Source organism: Theropithecus gelada, chromosome 6 (assembly GCF_003255815.1).
Source record: "Theropithecus gelada isolate Dixy chromosome 6, Tgel_1.0, whole genome shotgun sequence".
Classification (NCBI taxonomy): Eukaryota; Metazoa; Chordata; class Mammalia; order Primates; family Cercopithecidae; genus Theropithecus; species Theropithecus gelada.
The window spans coordinates 173,424,600-173,450,558 of NC_037673.1; the positions used below are offsets into that span (position 1 = coordinate 173,424,600).

At 42.3% G+C, this 25,959-nt stretch overlaps 1 protein-coding gene across 4 annotated transcripts in view; it reads left to right on the forward strand.

Moving 5' to 3' along the window:
* Positions 1–25,959, forward strand: part of NSD1 (nuclear receptor binding SET domain protein 1) — a 176,466-nt gene that overhangs the window by 39,902 nt on the left and 110,605 nt on the right. For 3 of the 4 annotated variants that reach the window (XM_025387635.1, XM_025387633.1, XM_025387634.1), the window contains one exon: positions 23,881–24,016. In XM_025387635.1, coding sequence (XP_025243420.1) covers positions 23,881–24,016 — 136 coding nt within the window. Of the gene's footprint in view, positions 1–18,865; positions 19,147–23,880; positions 24,017–25,959 lie in introns of all 4 variants that reach the window. The other variant, XM_025387636.1, reaches the window with a different exon arrangement.

Genomic DNA, 25,959 nt, shown 5'->3' on the forward strand with positions numbered 1-25,959 from the left:
TTCTCGGATAAAATGCACTTTTCATTGCATGCCACAGTCCAATCGAGAAATGGTAAACGATGACTTTTTTTTAGTTTTTGCTCAGCTGATGAGGCACCCACTTACTGAGCTTTTTCACTTTTCCAATTTGCTTCAAATGCTGAACGACCGTAGAATGGTCGACGTTGAGCTCTTCGACAGCTTCTTGGGTAAGTTGTAATAGGATCAGCTTCGATGATTGTTCTCAATTGGTCGTTGTCAACTTCCCACGGCCGGCTACTGCTCCTCCTCTTCGAGGGTCTCGCCTCGTTCGCAAAACTTCTTGAACTACCACTGCACTGTATGTGTGTGTGAAGTTCCTTGGGCAAACATGTTGACGTTGTGAATTGTCTCCACTACTTTACGACCCATTTTGAACATGAATAAGAAAATTGCTCGAATTTGCTTTTTGTCTAACATCATTTCCATAGTGTGAAATAAGCATAAAATAAACAGCAAGTAGTAAGTCTTTAGCAAAAATAACATAAAGCAAGAAGTGCCCATTAAAATGATATATAACATAACCACGTTTATTTAAGTATGTATTCCAATATCAAATGGCAAATTCCAACAGTGCAAAAACTACAATTACTTTTGTACCAGCCTAATAGTTTGCTTGGTGTTTTTATCATGAAAGGGTATTAGATTTTTAAAATGTTTTTTCTATCTGCTGAGGCGATCATGTATTACTTTGCTTTGTTGTATTGTGGTATATAATTGATTTTTTGTGTGTGGGGGGATCAGTATCCTTTTTGTTTTTGTAAAGTATGCATGATTTTATTTTATTTTTTTTTAGAGATGGAGTCTCTCTCTGTCGCCCAGGCTGGAGTGCAGTGGCGTGATCTCGGATCACTGCAAGCTCCGCCTCCTGGGTTCAAGCAATTCTCCTGCCTCAGCCTCTTGAGTAGCTGGGACTACAGGCGCCCGCCACCTTGCCTGGCTAGTTTTTTGTATTTTTTTAGTAGAGACGGGGTTTCACCGTGCTAGCCAGGATGGTATGCAACTACTAAGCTCAGGCAATCTGCCTGCCTCGGCTTCCTGAAGTGCTAGGATTACAGGTGTGAGCCACAACGCCCCGCCAACTTCATTCATTTTTTATTTTTTTTGGAAAGTGTACATGACTTCATATTATTCATCCATTTGGAATTGTACAATTCAATGCATTATATATATTCACAGTGTTATATAATCATTATTTTCTATACCAAATTTTTCAATATCTCCAACATAAACTATCCATTAAATAGTAATTCCTAATAGTTCCTTTTTCCTACTCCTTGGTAACCTGAATTCTTTCTCTCCCTTTGAATTTGCCTATTTTATTTTAGATAATTAATACAAATAGTATCATTTAATATTTATCTCTTTATATCTGGCTTATTTTACTTAACATAAAGTGGAGCCAATTTTAGCACATTTTTTGTCACTTCAAAATGAAACCTTCTTGCTTGATAATTTACCGTGTTGAAAAAAAAAAAGGAAACCGGGCCAGGCGTGGTGGCTCAGGCCTGTAATCCCAGTGCTTTGGGAGGCCGAGGTGGACGGATCACAAGGTCAAGAGATTGAGACCATCCCGGCCAACATCATGAAACCCTGTCTCTACTAAAAATACAAAAATTAGTTGGGTGCGTTGGTGCGTGCCTGTAGTCCCAGCTACTCAGGAGGCTGAGAAAGGAGAATCGCTTGAGCCAAGGAGGTAGAGGTTGCAGTGAGCCAAGATCACGCCACTGCACTCCAGCCTGGCAATAGAGCGAGACTCCGTCTCAAAAGAAAAAAGGAAACCTTGTACCCTTGAGTTACCATCCTCCTACACCTTAACTTCCCTGCCTCTAAGTAACCATTATACTATTGCCTGTCTCTAAATCTCGATCTCTCTATTTGAGATTCATATGAATGGAATTATATAATATGTAGACTTTCGTTCCTGTGTTTTTCTATTAACCTGATGTTTTGCAGGTTTATCCCTATTTTAGCATGTATCCGTGGTCACATAATACTTCATTGTATGGATATTTCACATTTTGTTTTCCATTCATCAGTTGATTGTTATCATCCCAAACAAAAACTCTGTACTTAATTAAATGACTCTCCAATCCTCCCTTCATCTATTTTGGGCATTTTGTAGTAACTCTATTTGCCTATCCTAGGTATTTCATATAAGTGGATTCATGCAATATTTGCCTATTTGTGTCTGGTGTATTTCACTTAGCATAATGCTGTCAAGGTTTTGTGTGTTGTAGTATGTATCAGGACTTATTTTTCATGGTTGAAGCTTCCATCATGTAAATAACACATTGTATTATCCATTTGTGATGGACATTTGAGTTTATTTCACCTTTTGGACAATGTAAATAATGTTGCTATGAACATGAGTGTGCAAATATCTGTTTGAATCTCTGCTTTCAGTTCTTTTTGGTATATGCCTAGCAGCAGAATAGCTGGGTTACATGTACATGGTAATTCCGTACTTAACTCTTCGAGGAAGTTCACCCCTTCCTTTCTTAAGTCTTTGTTATAAACCTTTGAGGGATTTTCCTAGTTCATATAATTGCTTGTGATAGTTTTCCCCCTATTTATTGACTGTTTTTGGGGAGATGCAGGTCCTTGAAGTTCATGACGACTCCATTTCCTCTGATGTCACTATAAACACTTTGACTGTGGCAGCCTTTGCTAAAAATATTTTTGGATCCTGGATGTGGTGATTCATGCCTATAATCTTAGCACTTTGGGAGGCCAAGGTGGGAGAATTTCTTGAGGTGGGAGTTAGAGACACTTTTGGAGTTTATTTTTTTATAATTGTCTTTTTTTTTCATCTCAGTCTTAAAATTATTTCTTCAAAGACATAATTGTGCTTAGGCTTTGATGCTTTCATCAGGTAAAATGAAATAAAGACTGAATCTGGTGAATAAATAAAACTAGTAGATGACAGCTTGTAAGTGTGACTTTGAAGGAACATGAATGGTTTTTATCATGTTATATGTAGAAATGACTTCTTAGTGGTAATATATGGCAGGATTTGGCAAACTAGCCTGCAGTCCAAATATGACTAACAGCTGTTTTTGTACAACCAATGAGCCAACAATAGTTTTTACGTTTGTGAATTGCTGAGGCAAAATCAAAAGCAAAATATTTTGAGGCTGGGTGTAGTGGTTCACGTCTACAATCCCAGCATTTTGAGAGGTTGAGGTGGGAGGATGGCTTGGGCCTAGGACTTGGAGACCAGCCTAGGCAACATAGTGAGACCCTGTCTCTAAAAATTTTTTTAAAAATTAGCTGGGCATGGCGGCACACACCTTGTAGTCCCAGCTACTTGGGAGGCTGAGGTGGGAGGATCACTTGAGCCTGGTATGTTGAGGCTGCAGTGAGCTGAGATTGTGCCACTGTACTCTAGCCTGGACAACAGAGTGAGACCCTGTCTCAAAAAAAAAAAAGAATATTTTGTATCATGTTAGAATTATATGAAATTAAAACTTCAGTAACTATATGAAGTCTATTGGAACGTGGCCACTCATATGTGTTGTCTGACTGCTTTTGTGCTGTGATGGGAGGATTGAGTAATTTCGAGTGTATGTCTTATATTGCAGAATCTAAAATATTTACTATCTGGCTTTTTTTTTTTTTTGATGGAGTTTCATTCTTGTTGCCTAGGCTGGAGTGCAATGGCACGATCTCAGCTCACCGCAACCTCTGCCTTCCGGGTTCAAGCAATTCTCCTGCCTCAGCCTCCTGAGTAGCTGGGGTTACAGGCATGTGCCACCACACCTGGCTAATTTTGTATTTTTAGTGGAGGCGGGATTTCCCCATGTTGGTCAGGCTGGTCTCGAACTACTGACCTAAGGTGATCTGCCCGCCTCGGCCTCCCAACGTGCCGGGATTACAGGCATGAGCCACTGCATCTGGCCTACTATCTGGCTCTCATACAGAAAAAAGTTTACTGACGTGTGTGATTGTCACAGGTTATTGATTGGTCTTCTGGGAACAATAGTTGTTCATATGTTTTCTAGTGTGACTGCCAAAATATTATTTCATAAGCACATCTAATATGTTAATTTGTAATGGATGAAGCAGTAATTTGGTAGTGAAATTAACATTAATACAACTCACTCTGGTTAGTGGGAAGGATATTTTAGTGATATTTTCATATTCACATTGTCCTGTTGGTCAGCATTCCTTTTTATTCTCCTCCTTGGTCGTCAGAAAAGAGGTTAAAAAGGCCGGGTAACGCCTGTAATCCCAGCACTTTGGGAGGCCAAGGCAGGCAGGCGACGAGGTCAAGAGATCGAGACCATCCTGGCCAACATGGTGAAACCCCGTCTCTATTAAAAATACAAAAATTAACTGGATGTGGTGGTGCCCCAGCTACTTGGGATGCTGAGGCAAGACAATCGCTTAAACCCAGGAGGCGGAGGTTGCAGTGAGCTGAGATCGCGCCACTGCATTCCAGCTCCGTCTCAAAAAAAAAAAAAAAAAGAGGTTAAAAGATCTTTAGTGCTCTTGTAATACTGTTACTTTATTTACTTTATTTTATTTTATTTTTTTTGAGATGGAGTGTCGCTCTGTCGTCCAGGCTGGAGTACAGTGGTTCAGTCTCAGGTCACTGCAACCTCTGCCTCCCAGGTTCAAGCGATTCTCCTGCGTCAGCCTCCCAAGTAACTGGGACTACATGCACCTGCCACCACACCCAGCTAATTTTTGTATTTTTAGTAGAGATGGGGCTTTGCCATCTTGATCAGGCTGGGCTTAAACTCCTTACCTCAAGTGATCCTCCTGCCTTGGCCTGCCAGAGTGCTGGGATTACAAGCGTGAGCCACCACGCCGGCCTTATAATACTGTTATATAGCTTTTGAAATAGTATGTTATGATTAATTTTGTGTTCTGTAATCCTCACTAAACTGGGATTGTGTTGTCTTGTGTATTATTGGGGCCTACATAGTTCCTGGAAAGTAGGTGTACAGTAAGTATTTTAGGAGAAGTGAGTGGTCTGTGAGATAAATACCTAAGTCATTTATTATATCTTGGTTTTCCTGCAGATAGGAAAGCTAAAGTTGTAATTTAGAGTTTTTTTATTTATTTTTTTTTTTGAGATGGAGTCTTGCTCTGTTGCCCAGGCTTGGAGTGCAGTGGCGTGATCTCAGCTCACTGCAAGCCCCCTCCTCCCGGGTTCACACCATTCTCCTGCCTCAGCCTCCTGAGTAGCTGGGACTACAGGCTCCCACCACCACACCTGGCTAAATTTTTGTATTTTGTTTAGTAGAGACAGGGTTTCACCGTGTTAGCCAGGATGGTCTCGATCTCCTGACCTCATGATCCGCCCGCCTCGGCCTCCCCAAAGTGCTTGGATTACAGGCATGAGCCACCGCGCCCAGCCTTTTTTTTTTTTTTTTTTTTTAAGGATTACTTGCTGGAGACTGAATTACTGCAAAAATTATTATTTTTTTGCTGGGCGCGGTGGCTCACGCCTGTAATCCCAGCATTTTGGGAGGCCGAGGCGGGTGGATCACCTGAGGTCTGGTGTTCAAGACCAGCCTGACCAACATGGAGGAACCTCATCTCTACTAAAAATACAAAATTAACTGGGGTGGTGGTGCATGCCTGTAATCCCAGCTACTCGGGAGGCTGAGGCAGGAGAATTGCTTGAACCCAGGAGATGGAGGTTGTGGTGAGCTGAGATCACGCCACTGCACTCCAGCCTTGGCAACAGAGCAAGACTGTCTCCAAAAAAAAAAAAAAATTAAAATAATAATTTAAAAATTTTTTTAAGTAATTTTTTTTTTTTTTTGAGACGGAGTCTCTCTCTGTACCCAAGCTGGAATGCAGTGGTGCAATCTCCACTCACTGCAAGCTCCGCCTCCCGGGTTCTTGCCATTCTCCTGCCTCAGCCTCCCGTGTAGCTGGGACTACAGACGCCCGCCACCACGCCTGGCTAATTTTTGTATTTTTAGTAGAGACGGGGTTTCACCATGTTAGCCAGGATGGTCTCGATCTCCTGACCTCGTGATCCGCCTGTCTTAGCCTCCCAAAGTGCTGGGATTACAGGCGTGAGCCACCGCACCCAGCTAAATAATTTTTTTAAAAATCATTTTTAAAAACATACTTTTAAAAAAATCATTTTTTAAAATTAAAAAATTTTTTTTGAGCCAGAATCTTGCTCTTTTGCCCAGGCTGGAGTGCAGTGACGCGATCTTGGCTGACCGCAACCTCTGCCTCCCGGGTTCAAACAATTTTCTTGCCTCAGCCTCCCAAGTAGCTGGGATTACAGGTGCACGCCACCATGCCCAGCTAATTTTTGTAGTTTTAGTAGATGGGGTTTCGCCATGTTGGCGAGGCTGGTCTCGAAATCCTGACCTCAGGTGATCCCATCGCCTCGGCCTCCCCAAGTGTTGGGATTACAGGTGTGAGCTACTGCGCCTGGCCAGAAAATGGTTATATAATCAATGCACCATTGCCCAAAATACTTATCTGACTTTTTTTTTTTTCAACACGGAGTCTTGCTCTTGTCACCCAGACTGGAGTGCAAAGGCGTGATCTCGGCTCACTGCAACCCCTGTCTCCTGGGTTCAAGCGATTCTTCTGCCTCAGCCGCCTGAGTAGCTGGGATTATAGGCACCCACTACAATGTCTGGCTAAGTTTTCTTTGTATTTTTGGTAGAGATGGGGTTTCACCATGTTGACCAGGCTGGTATGAAACTCCTGAGCTCAGGTGATCTGCCCACCTTGGCCTTCCAAAGTGCTGGGATGACAGGTAGGAGCCTGGCCTTATCTGACTTTTAAGCCATCGTATTTATTATATCGTTGATTTAATTTTGGGCAAATGTGGTCACAGAAGATTGGGACAAATGTCACAAAAAGTTATGCTTAATTTTCTGTAATTTATTTCAGCAGTGAGTAGGAAGAAAATTTGAATGCATATATGTTACAGTCTTTTTGAGGCTGGGCACGTGGCTCACACCTGTAATCTCAGCACTTTGTGAGGCAGGATCGCTTGAACCCAGGAGTTTGAAACCAGCCATGGCAACATGGCAAAACCTCATCTCTAAAATAAAAATTAAACATTAGCTAGGCTGGTGGCACGTGTCATTAGTCCCAGCTGCTTGGTGGGACTGAGGTGGGAGGATCACTTGAGCTCAATAAGTGTAGGTTGCAGTGAGCTGTGATTGGGCCACAGCATGTTAGCCTGAGTTACAGAGTGAGACCCTGCCTTAAAAAAAAAGAATAAAGTATTTGGAAGCCTTCTTCAGAGGTTATTTTTGGAAAAGCAAATAATATTATAGCCTTGAATGTAATAGTCTCATATCATTTAAGCCATATGGAAAATGATACTTTGTATGAAAATAGTAACATCCAGAGTAGTTTTATTAATAAAATAGTCTCCGGATGGCAAGTGATAGATACATCCTGTTTCGATTTTACAACAAAGCATGTTTGTGATATAAACATTATTCGATTGTTTTTTTTTTTTTTGGGGGGGATGGAGTCTTGCCTTGTCGCCCACACTGGAGTGCAGTAGTGGGATCTCGGCTCACTGCAACCTCTGCCTCCTGGGTTCAAGTGATTCTCCTGCCTCAGCCTCCTGAGTAGCTGGGATTACAGGCACATGCCACCTGCCACCATGCCCAGCTAATTTTTGTAGTTTTAGTAGAGACAAGGTTTTACCATGTTGACCAGGCTGGTCTGGAACTCCTGACCTGAAGTGATCTACCTGCCTTGGCCTCCCAAAGTGCTGGGATTGCAGGCCTTGGTCACTGCGCCCGGCCCGATTGCAAAAATCATAACATTTCAGTGACTTCAGTGTTTTGAAATTGAGGGATTAAAATCTAACATACTTGATTCTTCTTCCTTTTTTTTTTTTTTTTTTTTTTTTTTTGAGACGGAGTCTGGCTCTGTCGCCCAGGCTGGAGTGCAGTGGCCGGATCTCAGCTCACTGCAAGCTCCGCCTCCTGGATTTACGCCATTCTCCTGCCTCAGCCTCCCGAGTAGCGGGACTACAGGCGCCCGCCACCTTGCCCGGCTAGTTTTTTGTATTTTTTAAGTAGAGACGGGGTTTCACCGTGTTAGCCAGGATGGTCTCGATCTCCTGACCTCGTGATCCGCCCGTCTCGGCCTCCCAGAGTGCTGGGATTACGGGCTTGAGCCACCGCGCCCGGCCCCCCCTTTTTTTTTTGAGATGGAGTTTCACACTTTTTGCCCAGGCTGGAGTGCAATGGTACGATCTTGGCTCACTGCAACCTCCACTTCCCAGGTTCAAGCAATTTTTGAATCCCATAGTGCTGTGTTGGGATTACAGGTGTGATCCACCGTGCCTGGCCTTTTTTTTTTTTTTTTAAAGAGACAGTATCTTGCTCTGTGGCCCAGGCTAGAGTGCCGTGGCAGTCATGGCTTACTGCAGTCCTGAACTGGGCTTAAGCAGTCCTCTCACTTCAGCCTCCTGAGTAGCTAGTACCACAGGCACACACCACCACACCCGATCCCATGATTGTTCTATTAATGTTTACAGCTGTATAATTAGTATATAATATGGATTTACCAGAAATCTGTAAAATCTGGTTGTGTCATTACTTTTCCTGATTATTGGTACAGTTAAAACCTGGAAAGGCTCATTCCTATAAGGGATACATTGTGTTGGAAGAGCTTATAACAACTTTGTTTCATATTTTGCCAAAAAGCCTTAGGATTCTTTAACTCGAGGGTGTAGTCCAGAGTCCAGGTCCAATTTCTAGAGTTCTGGAGGAGTGGCAGATATCCATTACTTGGGGGTCAGTCAGAATTGAGCTCAGTAATTAATTGGAAACTTTTTGTTTTGGATGTTTCAGTTGTAAATGGAAACAATACCCCCCTACCAGAATTCTTGTGAGGATTCTGTTATATTACATGTGAAAGAACTGATTACAGGTGTCATAAATTACTTTCTTACTCATTAATTTAATTATGTGCTATGCACTGTTTTGTTTTGTTTTTGAGACAGCGTCTCTGTTGTCCAGGCTGGAGTATAGCTGTGCAGTGTTTTAAGTGCTGGGAGTACTGTGATGAGCAGAATAGACATTGTGTCTGCCCTCATGGATCCTTCAGTAAAGTGAGAAAGGCAAATATCAAGCAAGCATTGGGCCTGGCACAGTGGCTGATGCCTGTAATCCCAGCACTTTGGGAGGCTGAGGTGGGTGGGTCACTTGCTGTCAGGAGTTCAAGACCAGCCTCGCCAAGCTGGTGAAACCCTCTCTCTATTAAAAATACAAAAATTAGCCAGGTGTGGTGGTGCATGCCTCCCAGCTGCTCGGGAGGCTGAGGCAGGAGAATCGCTTGAACCTTGGAGGCAGAGGTTGCAGTGAGCTGAGATTGTACCACGCCACTCCAGTCTGATTGACAGAGCGAGACTGTTTCTCCCAGAAAAACAAAAAACAAAACAACAGCAACAACAAGAAGGATCGCTTGAGCCTGGGAGGTTGAGGCTGGAGTGAGCTATGATTGTGCCACTGCACTCCAGCCCGGGTAACAGATTCACACCCTTTCAAAGAAAAAAAAAAATAAATCAGTATTAGATTGTATGTTCACAACTATATGTGTGAGAACCTATATGTGTGGGAACTCTTCTTGCCAACGAGTGCCCAGAGTGTTCTCTCTGCTCTGATTACTCTCTCAAATTGCCTTTTAAAGAAACCTTTATTTCAGTTAATATTTTAGAGCTATTTGTTTTTGCTTTTTGCTTATTTTTTTTTGCATATTCTGTTAATGCAAAAAATTGCATTAAATTATTATTATTTTTGAGATAGAGTCTTACTCTGTTGCCCAGGCTGGAGTGCAGTGGAGCAATTTCAGCTCACTTCACCTCCACCTTCTAGTTTCAAGCGATTCTCATACTACAACCTCCTGAGTAGCTGGGACTACAGGCATGTGCCGCCACACCTGGCTAATTTTTTGTATTTTTAGTAGAGACAGAGTTTCATCATGTTGGCCAGGCTGGCCTCAAACTCTTGGGCCTCAAGTGATCTGCTGACCTTGGCCTCCCAAAATGCCTGAATTATAGATGTGAGCCCCACACCTGGGTGCATTAAAATATTTTAATAGACATGTTTGATTGATTGATTGATTGATGAGACGGAGTTTTGCTGTTGCTGCCCAGGCTGGAGTGCAATGGCCCAATCTCGGCTCACCACAACCTCTGCCTCCCGGGTTCAAATGATTCTCCTGCCTCAGCCTCCTGAGTAGCTAGGATCACAGGCATGCGCCACCACACCTGGCTAATTTTGCATTTTTAGTAGAGATGGGGATTCTCAATGTTGGTCAGGCTGGTCTTGAACTCCCAACCTCAGGTGATCCACCTGCCTTGGCCTCCCAAAGTGCTGGGATTACAGGTATAAGCCACCACACCCGGCCTTTAATAGACATGTTTTAAACTTATAAGGATTTTAAGAAAACCCTAAAAAATAAAAAGTAAATTTATAATTTATAGTTAAAAGGTTTTGTTGTTGTTGAGACAGGGTCTCACCCTGTCACTGAGGCTAGAGTGCAGCGGAGTGATCACAGCTCAGTGCATCCTCGACCTCCTGGGCTTAAGTGATCCTTGTTTAATGTTTGTTTTTAAGAACATTAAAAAGTGCTTTGTTGAAGGTGTTTGGTTTAGCACATTTTTATTGAGTACTGCGTAGGTGCTGGAGTTTAAAACATCAATAAGACAAAAAAATGAACAGAAAATAAGATTATTGCCTCTGCAGTTGAGACTGTTAGAGTGTGATATTAATGTAATGTGTCAAGTGCAGTAATAAGAGGTATGCACAGGGGGATCCAGAGTCTTAAGTAGGGGTAAAGTAGACCCAAGAGTTGTTTCTTTGAGCTGAGTTATGAAGTATAAGTAGCTATTAGCCAGCTAGGAAAATGAAGCGTGCCTTAGATTGAAAGTATGATCAAGTGCATGGAGGTGTGATAGCATCAGATTTATGTGAACTACAAAGTGTAAATCCTGTGATGCAACTTGGTCATAGTTTTTCCTAGGAGTCAGATTAGGAAGAGCCTTATTTGTCATCCTAGGACCTTGGACTTAAGTTTTTTTTTTTTTTTGAGACGGAGTTTCACTCTTGTTGCCCAGGCTGAAGTGCGATGGCAGGATCTCAGCTCACCACAACCTCCGCCTCCTGGATTCAAGCGATTCTCCTGCCCAGCCTCCCGAGTAGCAGGGATTACAGGCATGCGCCACCACGCCTGGCTAATTTTGTATTTTTAGTAGAGACAGGGTTTCTCCCTGTTGGTAAGACTGGTCTCGACCTCCCAACCTCAGGTGATCCGCCCGCCTCGGTCTCCCAAAGTGCTGGGATTATAGGCATGAGCCACCACGCCCAGCTAGTTTTGTTTTTTAAAGTCTTATGCTTCAAATGAAATCATACACAGAACACAAGTATAAAACGTAGAAAAAAAGATGGAGCTGCTTTGATTTGGAGTGTGGAGGGAGCAGCCAGTTTTCTTATCACCCTCTGGGGTAGCCTGCAAGGGGCTCTCGTGAGCACTGTCTCAGAGGAACACAATTTGAAAACTACCTCTGTGATGGAATTTCAACAGAAGGATTTTGAAAAGTCCAGAGGAATTGATTAAATGATTAATTGTAAAATACATTCTTAGAGTTGGAAATAAGTTGGTGTGGTATGTGGGAGATGGGGAAGGAGGCCAATCAGGTATGTCTGGGCTGTTAAGAAATTGTTAATTCTATTCTTTAGTCTATTAAGATACAATTAATATTATTATTATTATTTTTTTTTTTGAGACTTGCTCTGTCGCTCAGGCTGGGGTGCAGTGGTGTGGTCTGGGCTGACTGCAGTCTCCACCTCTAGGGTTCAAGCAGTTCTCCTGCCTTAGCCTCCTGGGTAGCTGGGATTACAGGCACCCACCAACATGCCTGGCTAATTTTTGTATTTTTATTTTTTATTTTATTTATTTCTTAGAAGAAGAAATATTTTTTTATTTTTTATATTTATATTTATATATATATTTAATTTTATTTATTTTTTAAAAAAAGAATAAATCTTTTTTTCTTAAAGAAAGACAGAGTCTCGCTGTGTTGCCCAGGCTGGAGTGCAGTGGCTCACTGCAACCTCTGCCTCCTGGATTCAAGTGATTCTCCTGCCTCAGCCTCCCAAATAGCTGTGATTACAGGCACATACCACCACGCCCAGCTATTTTTTTTTGTATTTTTAGTAGAGACAGGGTTTCACCATGTTCACCATGTTTGCCAGGCGGGTCTCAAACTCCTGACCTCAAGTGATCCACCCACCTTGGCCTCCCAAAGTGCTGGGATTACAGGCGTGAGCCACTGCGCCCGGCTGATGATGATATTTTAACAGATAAAGAGTTGTATTTTCTAGATGAGCAAAAAATGTTTTTTTTTTGAGACGGAGTGTCTCTCTGTAGCTCAGGCTGGAGTGCAATGGTGTGATCTCGGCTCACTGCAAACTTCGCCTCCCAGGTTCATGCCATTCTCCTGTCTCAGCCTCCCGAGTAGCTGGTACTACAGGCACCTACCTGGCTAATTTTTTGTGTTTTTAATAGAGACAGGGTTTCACCGTGTTAGCCAGGATGGTCTCGATCTCTTGACCTTGTGATCCACCCACCTCGGCCTCCCAAAGTGCTGGGATTACAGGTGTGAGCCACCGTGCCGGGCCAAAATGTGGTTTCTTAAGGTATAATCTACTCTTGGTAAAAATGATATGAGTATTGTTGAAATGACAACAGATTAGTTGGAATATCATGAAACTAGTTGATAAAGTAGTATCCAGGTTTGAGGGGACTGACTCCACTTTTGAAAGAAGCTCTAGGCCAGGTGTGGTGGCTCACACCTATAATTCTAGCACTTTGGGAGGCTGAGGTGGGCGGATCGCGTGGGGCCAGGAGTTTAAGAGACCAGCCTGGCCAACATGGTGAAGCCCTGTCTCTACTAAAAATTAGCCGGGCGTGGTGGCACATGCCTGTAGTCCCAGCTACACAGGAGGCTGAAGTATGAGAATTACTTGAACCCGGGAAGGAAGTTTGCAGTGAGCCGGGATTGTGCCACTGCACTCCATCCTGGGTGACAGTGACAGAGCAAGACTGTCTCCAAAAAACACCCAAAAAGAGAGTAAGAAGCTCTATTGTGTGTAAAATACTATCAAATGACATTGAATGCTACAGAGAAATCATGAAAGGAAGAGTCAATCCATGTAGGAAACTTCATTTTGTGTGTGTGTGTGTGATTGTGTTTGTGGCAGGTTCTCACCTTGTCACCCAGGCTGGAGCATTGGCGCAATCTCAGCTCACTGCAACCTCCGCTTCCTGGGTTCAAGTGATTTTCCTGCCTCAGCCTCCTGAGTAGCTGGGATTACAGGCGCCTGCCACCAGGCCTGGCTAATTTTTGTAGTGTTTGTAGAGATGGGGTTTTGCCATGTTGTCTAAGCTGTTTTGAACTCCTGACCTCAAGTGATCTGCCCTTCTTGGCCTCCTAAAGTGCTGGGATTACAGGTGTGAGCCACTGTGCTTGGCCACATTGTGGTCTTACTTTAAGAAATAGTGGGTTCTGTGCTATTTCCTGTAATCCCAGCACCTTGAGAGGCCAAGGAGGGTGGATTGCTTGAGCCCAGGAGTTTGAGGCCATCCAGGGAAACATAAAAATTTTAAAAATTAGCCGGGCGCGGTGGCTCACGCCTGTAATCCCAGCACTTTGGGAGGCCGAGGTGGGTGGGTCACGAGGTCGGGAGATCAAGACCATCCTGGCTAACACGGTGAAACCCCGTCTCTACTAAAAAGATAAAAAACTGGCCAGGCATGGTGGCGAGCGCCTGTAGTCCCACTATTTGGGAGGCTGAGGCAGGATAATGGCATGAACCCGGGAGGCGGAGCTTGCAGTGAGCGGAGATCGCGCCACTGCTCTCCAGCCTGGGTGACGGAGCGAGACTCTGTCTCAAAAAAAACGAGAAAAAAAAACTTTGAAAATTAGCTGGTCATAGTGGTATGCACTTTTAGTCCCAATTACTCGAGAGGCCAATGGTAGAGGACTGCAGGAACCCGGGAGGCAGAGGCTACAGTGAGTTGTTTTTGTCCAGCTACATTCCAGCTTGGGCAACAGTTGAGTGAGACTCTGTCTCAGCAAAAGCAAACAAACCAGAAATTGCCACAGCCATTCTGACCTTCAGCAAGCAGCCTTGAACATTGAGGCAAGACCCTCCATCAGCATAAAGGTTGCAGCTCAGATGATCATTTTTTAGAGACAGGGTTTTGCTTTCTTTCCCAGGCTCAAGTACAGTGATACGACTGTAGCTTGCTGTATGTAACCTGAAAATCCTGGACTCAAGTGATTAAAGTTTTGCCTAGAACTACAAGGTTGTGCCAGCACCCCCAACTAAGACTGGCTTTGTTTTTTCCTCCCCTCCTCTCCCCCTTTTTAAAAATTTTTATTTTATTTTTATTTTTTTAAATGGGGACTTGCTCTGTCACCCAGGCTGGAGTGCAATGGCGCAATCTCAGCTCACTGCAGCCTCCATCTCCTGGGTTCAAGCGATTCTCCTGCCTCAGCCTCCCGAGTAGCTGGGATTACAGGTGCCTGCCACTACGCCTGGCTAATTTTTGTATTTTTAGTAGACATGGTTTCACCACTTTAGTCAGGCTGGTCTCGAACTCCTGACCTCAGGTGATCTGCCCACCTCGGCCTCCCAAAGTGCTGGGATTACAGGCATGAACTACTGCGCCTGGCCTCTTTTTTTGTTTTTTTAAATGAAGATGAGGTCTCACTTACATTGCCAAGTATGGTCCTAAAGTCCTAGGCCCAAGCAGTCTTCCTGCCTCGGCCTCGGAAAGTGCCGGGTGTACAGGTGTGAACCCCCACAACCAGCCTCAGTTAAGGGGTTAATTTTTTTTGTTTGTTTTTTTGGTGATGAGTTCTTGTTATATTGCCCAGGCTGGATGTTCTTTTCTTTTAGCACTATATATTTTTTCCCCCAAATTCATACACTGAATAAAACAAAGCTTCTTAATTTGTTATTTTTAATCTATAATGCTATTGTACACAGACTACCGTATAGTGTAAATCTAACTTTTATATATGTACTGTGAAATTGAAGCATTTTCATTACTCACTTTATCGCAATATTTGCATTGTTGTGGTGGTCTTGAAACCGAACCTATATTAATCTCCAAGGTCTGCTTTTACAAGTTTTTGTGTGGACATGTGTTTTCATTATTCTTGGGTATTGTATACCTAGGAGTAGAATTACTGCATCATATGGTCATTCTATGTTTAAGAAAAAACTTATTTTCAATGTTTGTGTGTACATAGGTACATATATTTGCAATATACATGAGATATTTTGGTACAGACATGCAATGTGTAATTACATTAGGGTAAATGGAGTTACCATCCCCTCAAGGATTTATCCTTTGTGTTACAAGCAATCCAATTATACCCTTTTTCTTATTTTAAAATATACAGTTAAATTATTATCAACTTGATGTGCTATCAAATTCTAGTTCTTACTCATTATTTCTAACTTTTTTTTTTTGACCTTACTGAATCATCTATTCTTTTGTTTTCTTTAACCATCCTCACTTACCTCCATCTTTCTACTTCCCTTCCTAGCCTCTAGTAATCATTTTTCTGTTGTCTATCAGCAGGAGTTCTATTGTTTTAATTTTTAGTTCCCACAAATAAGTGAGAACACATGAAGTTGGTCTTTCTGTACCTGGCTTATTTCATCTAACATAATGATCTCCAGTTCCATCTATGTTGTTGCAAATGATAGGATCTCATTCTTTTTCATGGCTGAATAGCACTCCATTATGTATATGTACTACATTTTCTTTCTTTATTAATCTGTTGAACACTTAGGTTATTTCCAAGTCTTGGCTATTGTGAACAGTGCTGCAATAAGCATGGGAGGGCAGGTGCCTATTTGAAATACTGATTTCCTTTCTTTTCTCTATATAGCTAGTCATGGGATTTCTGGATCATATGGTAGCTCTATTTGTAGTTTTTTGAGAAACCTCCAAACTGTTCTCTAGATTTGTACTAATTTACATTCCCACCTTTATGCACATCCTTGCCAGCATTTATTATTTTCTGTCTTTTGGATAAAAGCCATTTTATCTGTTTGAGATGGTATCTCATTATAGTTTTGATTTGCATTTCTCTGATGAGCAGTGATACTGAGCACCTTTTCATATTCTTGTTTGCCATTTGTATGTCTTTTTGAGTATTTTCTATTCAGGTCTTTTGTCCATTTTTAGGAAAACTGTTTAATTTGATTGTTATATTTTTCCTTTAGAGTTGTTTGATATCCTCATATATTCTAGTTGTTTTGGGTTTTTGTTTTTTTCCCTTGGAGATAGGAGCTCACTCTGTCACTTAGGCTGGTGTGCAGCGGCGCAGTCATGGCTCAGTTCAGCCTTGACTTCCCAAGCTCACGCGTTCCTCCCAGCCTACCCTCCCAAGTTGCTGAAACTACAGGCGTGAGCTACCATGTCTGCCTGGTGTGTGTGTGTGTTTGTGCAAGGATGGGATCTCGCCAAGGTTGATCTTGAAATCCTGGCCTCGAGCGATCACCCACCTTGGCCTCCCACAGTGCTAGGATTGCAGGCCTGAGCCACCAGGCCTGGCCTTTTCTTCTTTATAAATAAGATTATGTATTTATACTTGGTTTGATTTGATGACCTTATTCTTAAATATGGGTCGTTTAAGCTGTGGAAAAGTTTTAGTAGGCTTTGGATATCATATAAGTCAAGCATCTAAACAGGTATGTTTTTGTCTTGTATATTGCTGTCATCTCTTTATAACAACTTAATTTTATGGGAGTTTTTGGTAACTAAAACAATAACTGAGTCCTTAGAGTTGCGATAATTTCTATGATAATTGTTATGTAAAGCAGTAGTGCTTCCCCCACTTCCCCTCGTCTTTACCTCAAGTTGTGTATCACTATAGATTCTCAGGAAGTTTTTTTAAAAAGCTGTGGCTGGCCGAGCGTGGTGGCTCACGCCTGTAATCCCAGCACTTTGGGAGGCTGAGGCGGGCGGATCACGAGGTCAGAAGATCGAGACCATCCTGGCTAACACGATGAAACCCCGTCTCTATTAAAAATACAAAAAATTAGCCGGGCGTGGTGGTGTGTGCCTGTAGTCCCAGCTACTCGGAGGCTGAGGCAGGAGAATGGCGTGAACCCAGGAGGCGGAGCTTGCAGTGAGCTGAGATGGTGCCACTGCACTCCAGCCTGGGCGACAAAGCGAGACTCCGTCTCAAAAACAAACAAACAAACAAACAAACAAACAAACTGTGGCTGGGTGCAGTGGCTCATGCCTGTAATCCCAGTACTTTAGGAGGCCGAGTTGGGTGGATTGATTGAGCTCAGGAGTTTGAACCAGCCTGGGCAACATGATGAAACCCCGTCTCTACAAAAAATATGTAAATGCCACGTGCTGTGGCTCACGTCTATGATCCCAGCACTTGGGAGGCAGAGGCCGGTGGATCACCTGAGGTCAGGAGTTCGAGACCAGCCTGGCCAACATGGCGAAAACTTGTCTCTACTAAAAATACAAAAATTAGCCAGGCATGGTGGCGGGTGCGTGTAATCCCAGCTACTCGGAGGCTGAGGCAGGAGAATCGCTTGAACCCAGGATGCGGAGGTTGCAGTGAGTCAAGATTGCACCATAGCACTCCAGCCTGGGGGTGAGAGCAAGACTCTGTCTCAAAAACACACAACCAAATATGTATACACACACACACACACACACACATAAAATACACTTAATATTTAATATAATGTTATATACATATGTAAATCAGTCTGGTGTGGTGGTGCGCGTCTGTAATCCCAACTACCTGAGAGCCTGAGGGGGAAGGATTGCTTGAGCCCAGGAGGTGGAAGCTACAGTAGGCTGTGATCGCATTACTGCACTCCAGCCTGCATTACATAGGGAGACCCTGTCTCAGAAACGAAAAAGAAAAAATTGTTGCACTATGGCTATTTTTTAATATTTAGCTCAACTGTAATTTTTGGATATGTCTGGGAAGAGATTGGTATCCAAGGACTATGTTCAATTTACATCGAAACAGGAAGCATATCCCATATGACCAGGAAATAGTTGAACCAGTTTAGGTTTTTTTTTAATTAATCCTCAGAAGTGCAACATAGGTTTGATTTGTAACTGTTGCTAGAAAAATTCATTAGTGAAAGTAAAGATCTCATCTAAAATTCCTTTAAACAGAGCTTTAGGCTCAAGAGCCACTTCTTAGTTAGAGTTGTAGAGTTGTGTTAAGCCTTTAATGATTTTCAAAGCTGGTAGTGATGAGCTTTTCTGGGTTAGTTTAATGTAAAGTGATACAACGTTGTCAATGAAATAAAGAAGGAATATAAGCTGGCCGCGTTGGCTCAGGCCTGTAATCCCAGCCCTTTTGGGAGGACAAAGTGGGAAGATTGCTTGAGACCAGGAGTTAGCAGCCTGGGGAACACAGGGAGACCTTATCTCTATTAAAAATAAATCTTCTGGGTGTGGTGGCGTGTGCCTTTAGTCCCAGCTATTCGAGTTGCAACTGAAATCAACATGCCACTGCACCCCAGCCTGGGTGACAGACTGAGGCTGTCTCTCAGAAAACAAACCAACAAACAAAAAGAAATAATGGGAGGTTTTAAATCTAGTTAGCTTTTAGGTTGGATTTAAAACACTTTGCAAACAAATTCTAGCCATATTTATTTCTAATGCAAAAAACATCGTCTTTAGAGTTATTCAGATATGGATTTAAATTCTAATCTTTACAATTGTGACTTAACCTTTTTTTTTGAGATGGAATCTCTGTTGCCCAGCCTGGAGTGCAGAGGTGTAATCTCGGCTCACTGCAACCTCTGTTTCCCAGGTTCAAGCGATTCTTCTGCCTCAGCTTCCCAAGTAGCTGGGATTACAGGCACCCACCACCATGCTCGGCTAATCTTTGTATTTTTAGTAGAGATGGGGTTTCACCATGTTGGCCAGGCTGGTCTTGAACTCCTGACCTCCGGTGATTCTCCCATCTCAGCCTCCCAAGGTGCTGGGATTACAGCCATGAGCCACTGCACCCGGCCTGTGACTTAACCTTTTTGAGCCTCAGTTTCTTTATCTGCAAAATTGAGATAATGCTATATTGTAAGGTTGTGAGGGGTAAGCAAGATAATGTATGTATATTAGTTTTGGGGGGCTGTTGTAACACAGTACCACAAACTGGGTGGCTTAAACAGCAGAAATTCTCTCTCAGTTTGGGAAGGTAGAAGTACAAACTCAAGTTGTCAGCACATTGTTTTGAGGACTGTGAGTGTTTATCTCTTCCCCCTGCCCCTCTCCTAATGTCTGACCTCAGGCTTTCCTTGGTTAATAGATTGTGTTCTGTCTGTGTTTTCACTTTGTCTTCCCTCTATTTGTGCCTGTCTTTGTTTCCAGTTTTCTCCATTTTATTAGGAAACAGTTGTATTGAATTAAGGCCCACCCTTGTGACTTCATCTTGATCAACTGCAAAGACCCTACTTCCAAATAAGATCATATTCATAGCTGCTGGGTTATCTTGTGTGTGTGTTTATCTTGTGTGTGTGTGTGGTGGCAGTGTACACAGAATTCAGCCCAATACCATATATAAAAAGGCTTAGCACCGGTATATTATTTCCAACTGAACCTATAGACATATTAGAAAAAGCCATTCTGAAATCTGTCAATCCTGCCAGTCTAAGCCTGGAAGATGCCACTTCTTTACTCACATCTTCTCTAATCTCTTTTCCCAAGTGTCTTGGGATCTGGAATTGTGACTTATTTGTGTCTCTTGTTGAGCTTTGTACATAGGTGTTTACTAAGTTTGTGTGTAGTTAAATTATGGGCTTAAAAGGGTTTGTTTTGGTATCTCTCTCTGCAAGATAAAATTTTTAAGCTGGTCTTAAAGTCATCTTGCTTTTTTAAACCCTTGTTCTTATTTCCACTGTTTTCATGTTTAGAAGCTTTTCTGTGGTCCGGAATTCTTGCCTGTTTCTAAGTTTATTTATTAAGATCAGTTGGATTTGGTTATTATTGTCTATGAATGAAAGTATTAATGTATATTTATGTAGATGTATTTTTCCAGTGGGTTTGCATATATTATTTGGTCATGTAAATTTTTCAAGATAGAAGGAAATAAATAGGGGTTTGTTAAAATCTTTACTCATGGTACCATCAATTTAACGAAACTTAAAAATTTATGTTTGTCAATGGCTTTGTTATTTAAAAAAATTTTTAAGGTCATCATTATTGCTTCAGCATAGTTTATAATGGATTATATAACATATAGTGTATGTATAGCTGTGTTATTATCTTTAATATATGACATCTTAACTTACAATATTTCATAGAGTTGCCATAGCATAATTTTTTTTTGGTTGTATAGGTGAGAAGTTTGTATGTTGCCCAGGTTGACCTTGAACACCCAGCCTCACCTCCTTATGCACCAGGACAACGGGCCTGAGCCACCGCAGCTCCCAGCATAATTTTTTAAAACAGATCTCTTGGTGGATGTTAACTTTTGTCATTAAAAACAAAAACAAAAACAAAAACAAAAAACTGCTTCAACAGCTTGGGCAACGTGGTTATATTCCATATCTAGAAAAAATACAAAAGTTTTCCAGGCATGTTGGTGAGCATTGGAACGCTGAGATGGGAGGAAGGCTTGAGCTCAGGAGGCAAAGGTTGCAATGAGTGACGATTACACCGTTGCACTCCAGCCTGGGAGGCAGAGTGAGAACCAGTCTCAAAAAAAACACACAAAAAAACCAACCAAACAAAGACCTGCTTTAAATATCTTACCCTATAATTAGGAATTATAGGAAATTACTTTGAATTATTTTGGGGGGTTAAAATACTGGGAGCTGAATTACTAGGTATTTGTTTTGATGGTTTATTATAGAGCAGGTGCTACTTTCCCAAGTTTGTGGCTTAGGAAACTGAGGCCAAGGTGACAGTTTGTGATGGAGTCAGAAAAGAGGATTTATTACTGCTTTCTCTGGTTCTGTGGTTCTGGCTATTGTCTTTACCTGATACCACTGACATATCTGTTGAATGCATGTATTTTGTGATTATACTTCCAAAAATACAATGTAATCTTTTTGTAGAAGTTCTCTGAGGAGAAGACAGCCAACACCATGTGCTAGATTGGTTATGGTTAAATTTGTCATAAAGCATGTAATAACAATGAGGTTTTATTGTTATTGGATAACAGGAGAGTGGTTTAAGAATTTCGGCTCTGGAGTTATATCTCCCCAGGTTTGAATCCTTGGTTCTGTCACTTACTATGTAACCACAGGCACGTAGTAAAATATGGGTAACAATGTATTTAAGAGGAACAGTGCCTTGCATGTAGCAAACATCATGTTACTTAATGTATTTGAAGTCATTTAGAACTTGAATAAATAAGCTCTGTATTTAGCAGTGATTGCCAAATCATATTTAAATAATCAAAAATCAAATTATATCATAAATTTATTGGAACCTACTCAGATTGCAGTTTTCAGTACAGATAAAATATTTGTCTTTCCCATCAATTCTTGGCATCTCTTAAAGTTTCAAAGTCAATTAACTTTGAAGTCGTATTCTTTTTGAGAATTTACAAATTGATAACCATCAAAATGGTCCCTTAGGTTTTTTTTTTAAGGCAGATCTCGCTCTGTAGCACAGGCTGGAGTGCAGTAGGCATGAACATGGTCCACTGCAGACTCGAACTCTTGAGCTCAAGCAATCCTCCTACCTCAGTCTCCTAAGCAGCTGGGAGTACAGGCATGCACCACCATGCCCAGCTAATTTTTTAATTTTTTGTAGAGATGGGGTCTGACATGTTGTCCAGGCTAATCTCAAACTCCTAGGCTGGAGTGATCCTGTTACCTCAGCCTCCCAAAGTGCTGGAATTTACGAGCAAGAACCACAGCATCTGGCCCCCTTAGGGCTTTTTATTTTATTTTATTTTATTCTTTTTTCTTTTGAGGCAGAGTGTAACTCTGTCGCCCAGGCCAGCGTGCAGTGGCGCAATCTTGGCTCACTGCAACCTCTGCCTCCCGGATTCAAGCGATTCTCTTGTCTCAGCCTCCCGAGTAGCTGGGATTACAGGCATGGGCCGCCATGCCTGGCCAATTTTTGTATTTTTTTCTCTTTTTAGCAGAGACGGGGTTTCGCTGTGTTGGCCAGGCTGGTCTCAAACTCCTGGCCTCGCTTATCTGCCCACCTCGGCCTCCCAGGGTGCTGGGATTACAGACGTGAGCCACTGTGCCTGGCCACTTAGAGCTTTTTAAAATAAAGTAAGACATAGTTCTTGTTTCATTTTCTAGTAGCTCTATATATATGGGGAACTAATCCCAGGTTTTTTTTTTTTTTTTTTTTTTTTTTGAGACGGAGTCTTGCTTTGTCTCCCAGGCTGGAGTGCAGTGGTGCAAACTCGCCCCACTGCAAGCTCTGCCTTTTGGGTTCATGACATTCTCCTGTCTCAGCCTCCCAAGAAGCTGGGACTACAGGCGCCTGCCACCACATCCAGCTAATTTTTGTAGTTTTGGTAGAGACGGGGTTTCACCGTGTTAACCAGAATGGTCTCGATCTCCTGACCTTGTGATCCGCCCGCCTCGGCCTCCCTAAGTGCTGGGATTGCAGGCATGAGCCTTGCCTTTTTTTTTTTTTTTTTTTTTAAAAAAAGAGCCTCTCTCTGTCGCCCAGTCTGGAGTGCAGTGGCTCTCAGCTCACTGCAACCTCCACCTACCAGGTTCAAGCGATTCTCCTGCCTCAGCCTCCCAAGTAGCTGGGTGGGATTACAGGTGCCTGCTAACACGCCTGGCTAATTTTTGTGTTTTTAGTAGAACGGGGTTTCACCATGTTGGCCAGGCTGGTCGCGAACTCCTGACCTCAGATGATCCACCCGCCTTGGCCTCCCAAAGTGCTGGGATTATAGGCATGAGCCAATGTGCCCATCAGTCCCAGTATTTTTAATGAGATTGAACTTCTTTTTTTTTTTTTTTTTTTTGAGACGGAGTCTTGCTCTGTCGCCCAGGCTGGAGTGCAGTGGCGCGATCTCGGCTCACTGCAAGCTCCGCCTCCTGAGTTTATGCCATTCTCCTGCCTCAGCCTCCTGAGTAGCTGGGACTACAGGCGCCCACCACCTCGCCCGGCTAGTTTTTTGTATTTTTAGTAGAGACGGGGTTTCACCGTGTTAGCCAGGATGGTCTCGATCTCCTGACCTTGTGATCCGCCCGCCTCGGCCTCCCAAAGTGCTGGGATTACAGGCTTGAGCCACCGCGCCCGGCCGGAGATTGAACTTCTATGAGTATTTAGAAAAATACTTTGCTATTTTCTCTGAGGCTTATGTCTGAAAGTAAAGTGTTAGCTGGGATTACAGGCGTGTGCCACCACTCCTGGCTATTACTATTGTTAATATACTAATAGAAATATTGATTTGAAAAACATATAGAATATCACATGCTGAAGGGTCTGAAATCTCTTAATATTATTAAAAATTCTTTCTATAATTTTTTCTTCATTTTTCCCCCCCTCCTTTGTGTTTTGATCCAAGGACTAGATCAAGGATATCTTTTCCTTGGGGTGATTTTCTTTATTGTGTTTGTTTTTAGTTCTTTAAAAATAAAGCCAGCTTAATTTTATTGTCAGAATACGGATAGACTCATTATAATAAAACAATTATAAATTGAGAACTATGTATAAAGGGCTATGTTATGAACAATTAAGATGAAATAATTTAGTTGTACTTATTTTGTAATTCTTTTTAGACTAGAGTGTTTTCATTCTCAATTTTTCATACATTGCTTTTTCAGGAGGCTAATAAGAATGATAATACTGTTTCAAAAGATTTTGATTCTTACCGATGTCCCATGTTTTGTCTGTCTAAAGTGTCAAGCTAAGAAAAAGTCTACGCCACTGAAGTATGAAGTTGGAGATCTCATCTGGGCAAAATTCAAGAGACGCCCATGGTGGCCCTGCAGGATTTGTTCTGATCCGTTGATTAATACACATTCAAAAATGAAAGGTAATACTTGCAGTGATTATACATGTTAAAGGCAGTTGCTTTTAGAATAACTCAATTTTTGTTATCTTTAATAATAATGTATTTTTTTCCTTGGAGCATTTTGTGAATGAATTGGTATTACATATTTTATCTTTTGGGGCTTTTAAAAGTTTGTTTTACTCTATGATTTAAACCTCTCGTTTTTTTTTTTTTTTTTTGAGACAGAGTCTTGCTCTTGTTGCCCAGGCTGGTCTGTGGTGGTGCAATCTCAGCTCGCTGCAACCTCTGGCTTGTGAGTTCAAGTGATTCTCCTGCCTCAGCCTCCTGAGTAACTGGGATTACAGGCCCCTGCCACTACACTTGGCTAATTTTTGTTTTTATTTTTGATTTTTTTTGAGATGGAGTTTTGCTCTTGTTGCCCAGCCTGCAACGGCGTGATCTCGGCTCACTGCAACCTCTGCCTCCCGGGTTCAAGCAATTCTTCAGGCTCAGCCTCCTGAGTAACTGGGATTGCAGGCATGCGCCACCACGCCCAGCTAATTTTGTATTTTTAGTAGAGACGGGGTTTCTTCATGTTGGTCAGATTCGTCTGGAACTCCCGACCTCAGTTGATCTGCCTGCATCAGCCTTCCAAAGTGCTGGGATTACAGGCATGAGCCCTGCACCAGGCCTAATTTTTGTATTTTTAGTAGAGATGGGGTTTCGCCATGTTGGCCAGGCTGGTCTTGAACTCCTGACGTCAGGTGATCCACCTGCCTCAGTCTTCCAAAGTATGGGGATTATAGATGTGAGCCACTGCACCTGGCTGATTTAAACATTCTCAGTTATTCTGTTGATGCCAGGAAGGTGTTAGGCCATTTCTCTAATGTTTACATTGTCCAGAATCACCTTTTAGTATATTTACATATTTCTACTTTAATCAGGTTTGTATCATTTTTGATAATATAAATCTGAAACAATTGTAAATGGTTCTTATTAATAATTTTGAAGTTTAAAATTTTGATTTGGAGTATTTCCTTTAAATGCTATTGTTTATTTTTCAGTTGATTGTTGTGTTTGAATCTCAGGTATCTTAGTTGTAAATTACTCTAAAGGATGGGGCTGAAACTTGATTGATTGATTGATTTTTTTATGTTATGTTATGTTATGTTATGTTGTTATGTTATGTTATGTTATTTTTTGAGAAGAATTTCTGCTCTGTCTCCAGGCTGGAGTGCAGTGAGTGGCATGATCTCGCCTCACTGCAACCTTCACCTCCTGGGTTCAGGTGATTCTCCCGCCTCACTTCCCAAGTAGCTGGGACTACAGGCACCTACCACCATGCCTGGCTAATTTTTTTTTTTTTTTTTTTTTTTGTGATGGAGTCTCACTCTGTCGCCCAGGCTGGAGTACAGTGGCGCCATCTCAGAGTGGCAAGCTCCGCCTTCTGGGTTCACGTCGTTCTCCTGCCTCAGCCTCCGGAGTAGCTGGGACTACAGGCACTCACCACCACACCCAGCTAATTTTTTTTGTATTTTTAGTAGAGATGGGGTTTCACCGTATTAGCCAGAATGGTCTTGATCTCCTCACCTTGTGATCTGCCCGCCTGGGTCTCCCAAAGTGCTGGGATTACAAGCGTGAGCCACCACGCTGGGCCAGGTTTTGTATTTTTAGTAGAGATGGGGGTTTCACGATTTTGGCCAGGCTGGTTTTGAACCCCTGACCTCAGGTGATCCTCCCTCCTCGGCCTCCCAAAGTGTTGGGATTACAGGCGTGAGCCACTGCACCTGGCCTGAAACTTGATTTGAGCTGTCCTTTTTTCTGTTAGGATGGCAGTGATTTTATTTTAGTTTTAATATATGTATTTTAGGTTGTGAAAGTCAGATGTTGATGAGATTCAGAAAAATCAGCTTACTCTCTACTTTGCTGTGATCTGCCACATTCTTCACTCCTTTCAACAGGCAACCAATTGATATTAATTTTTG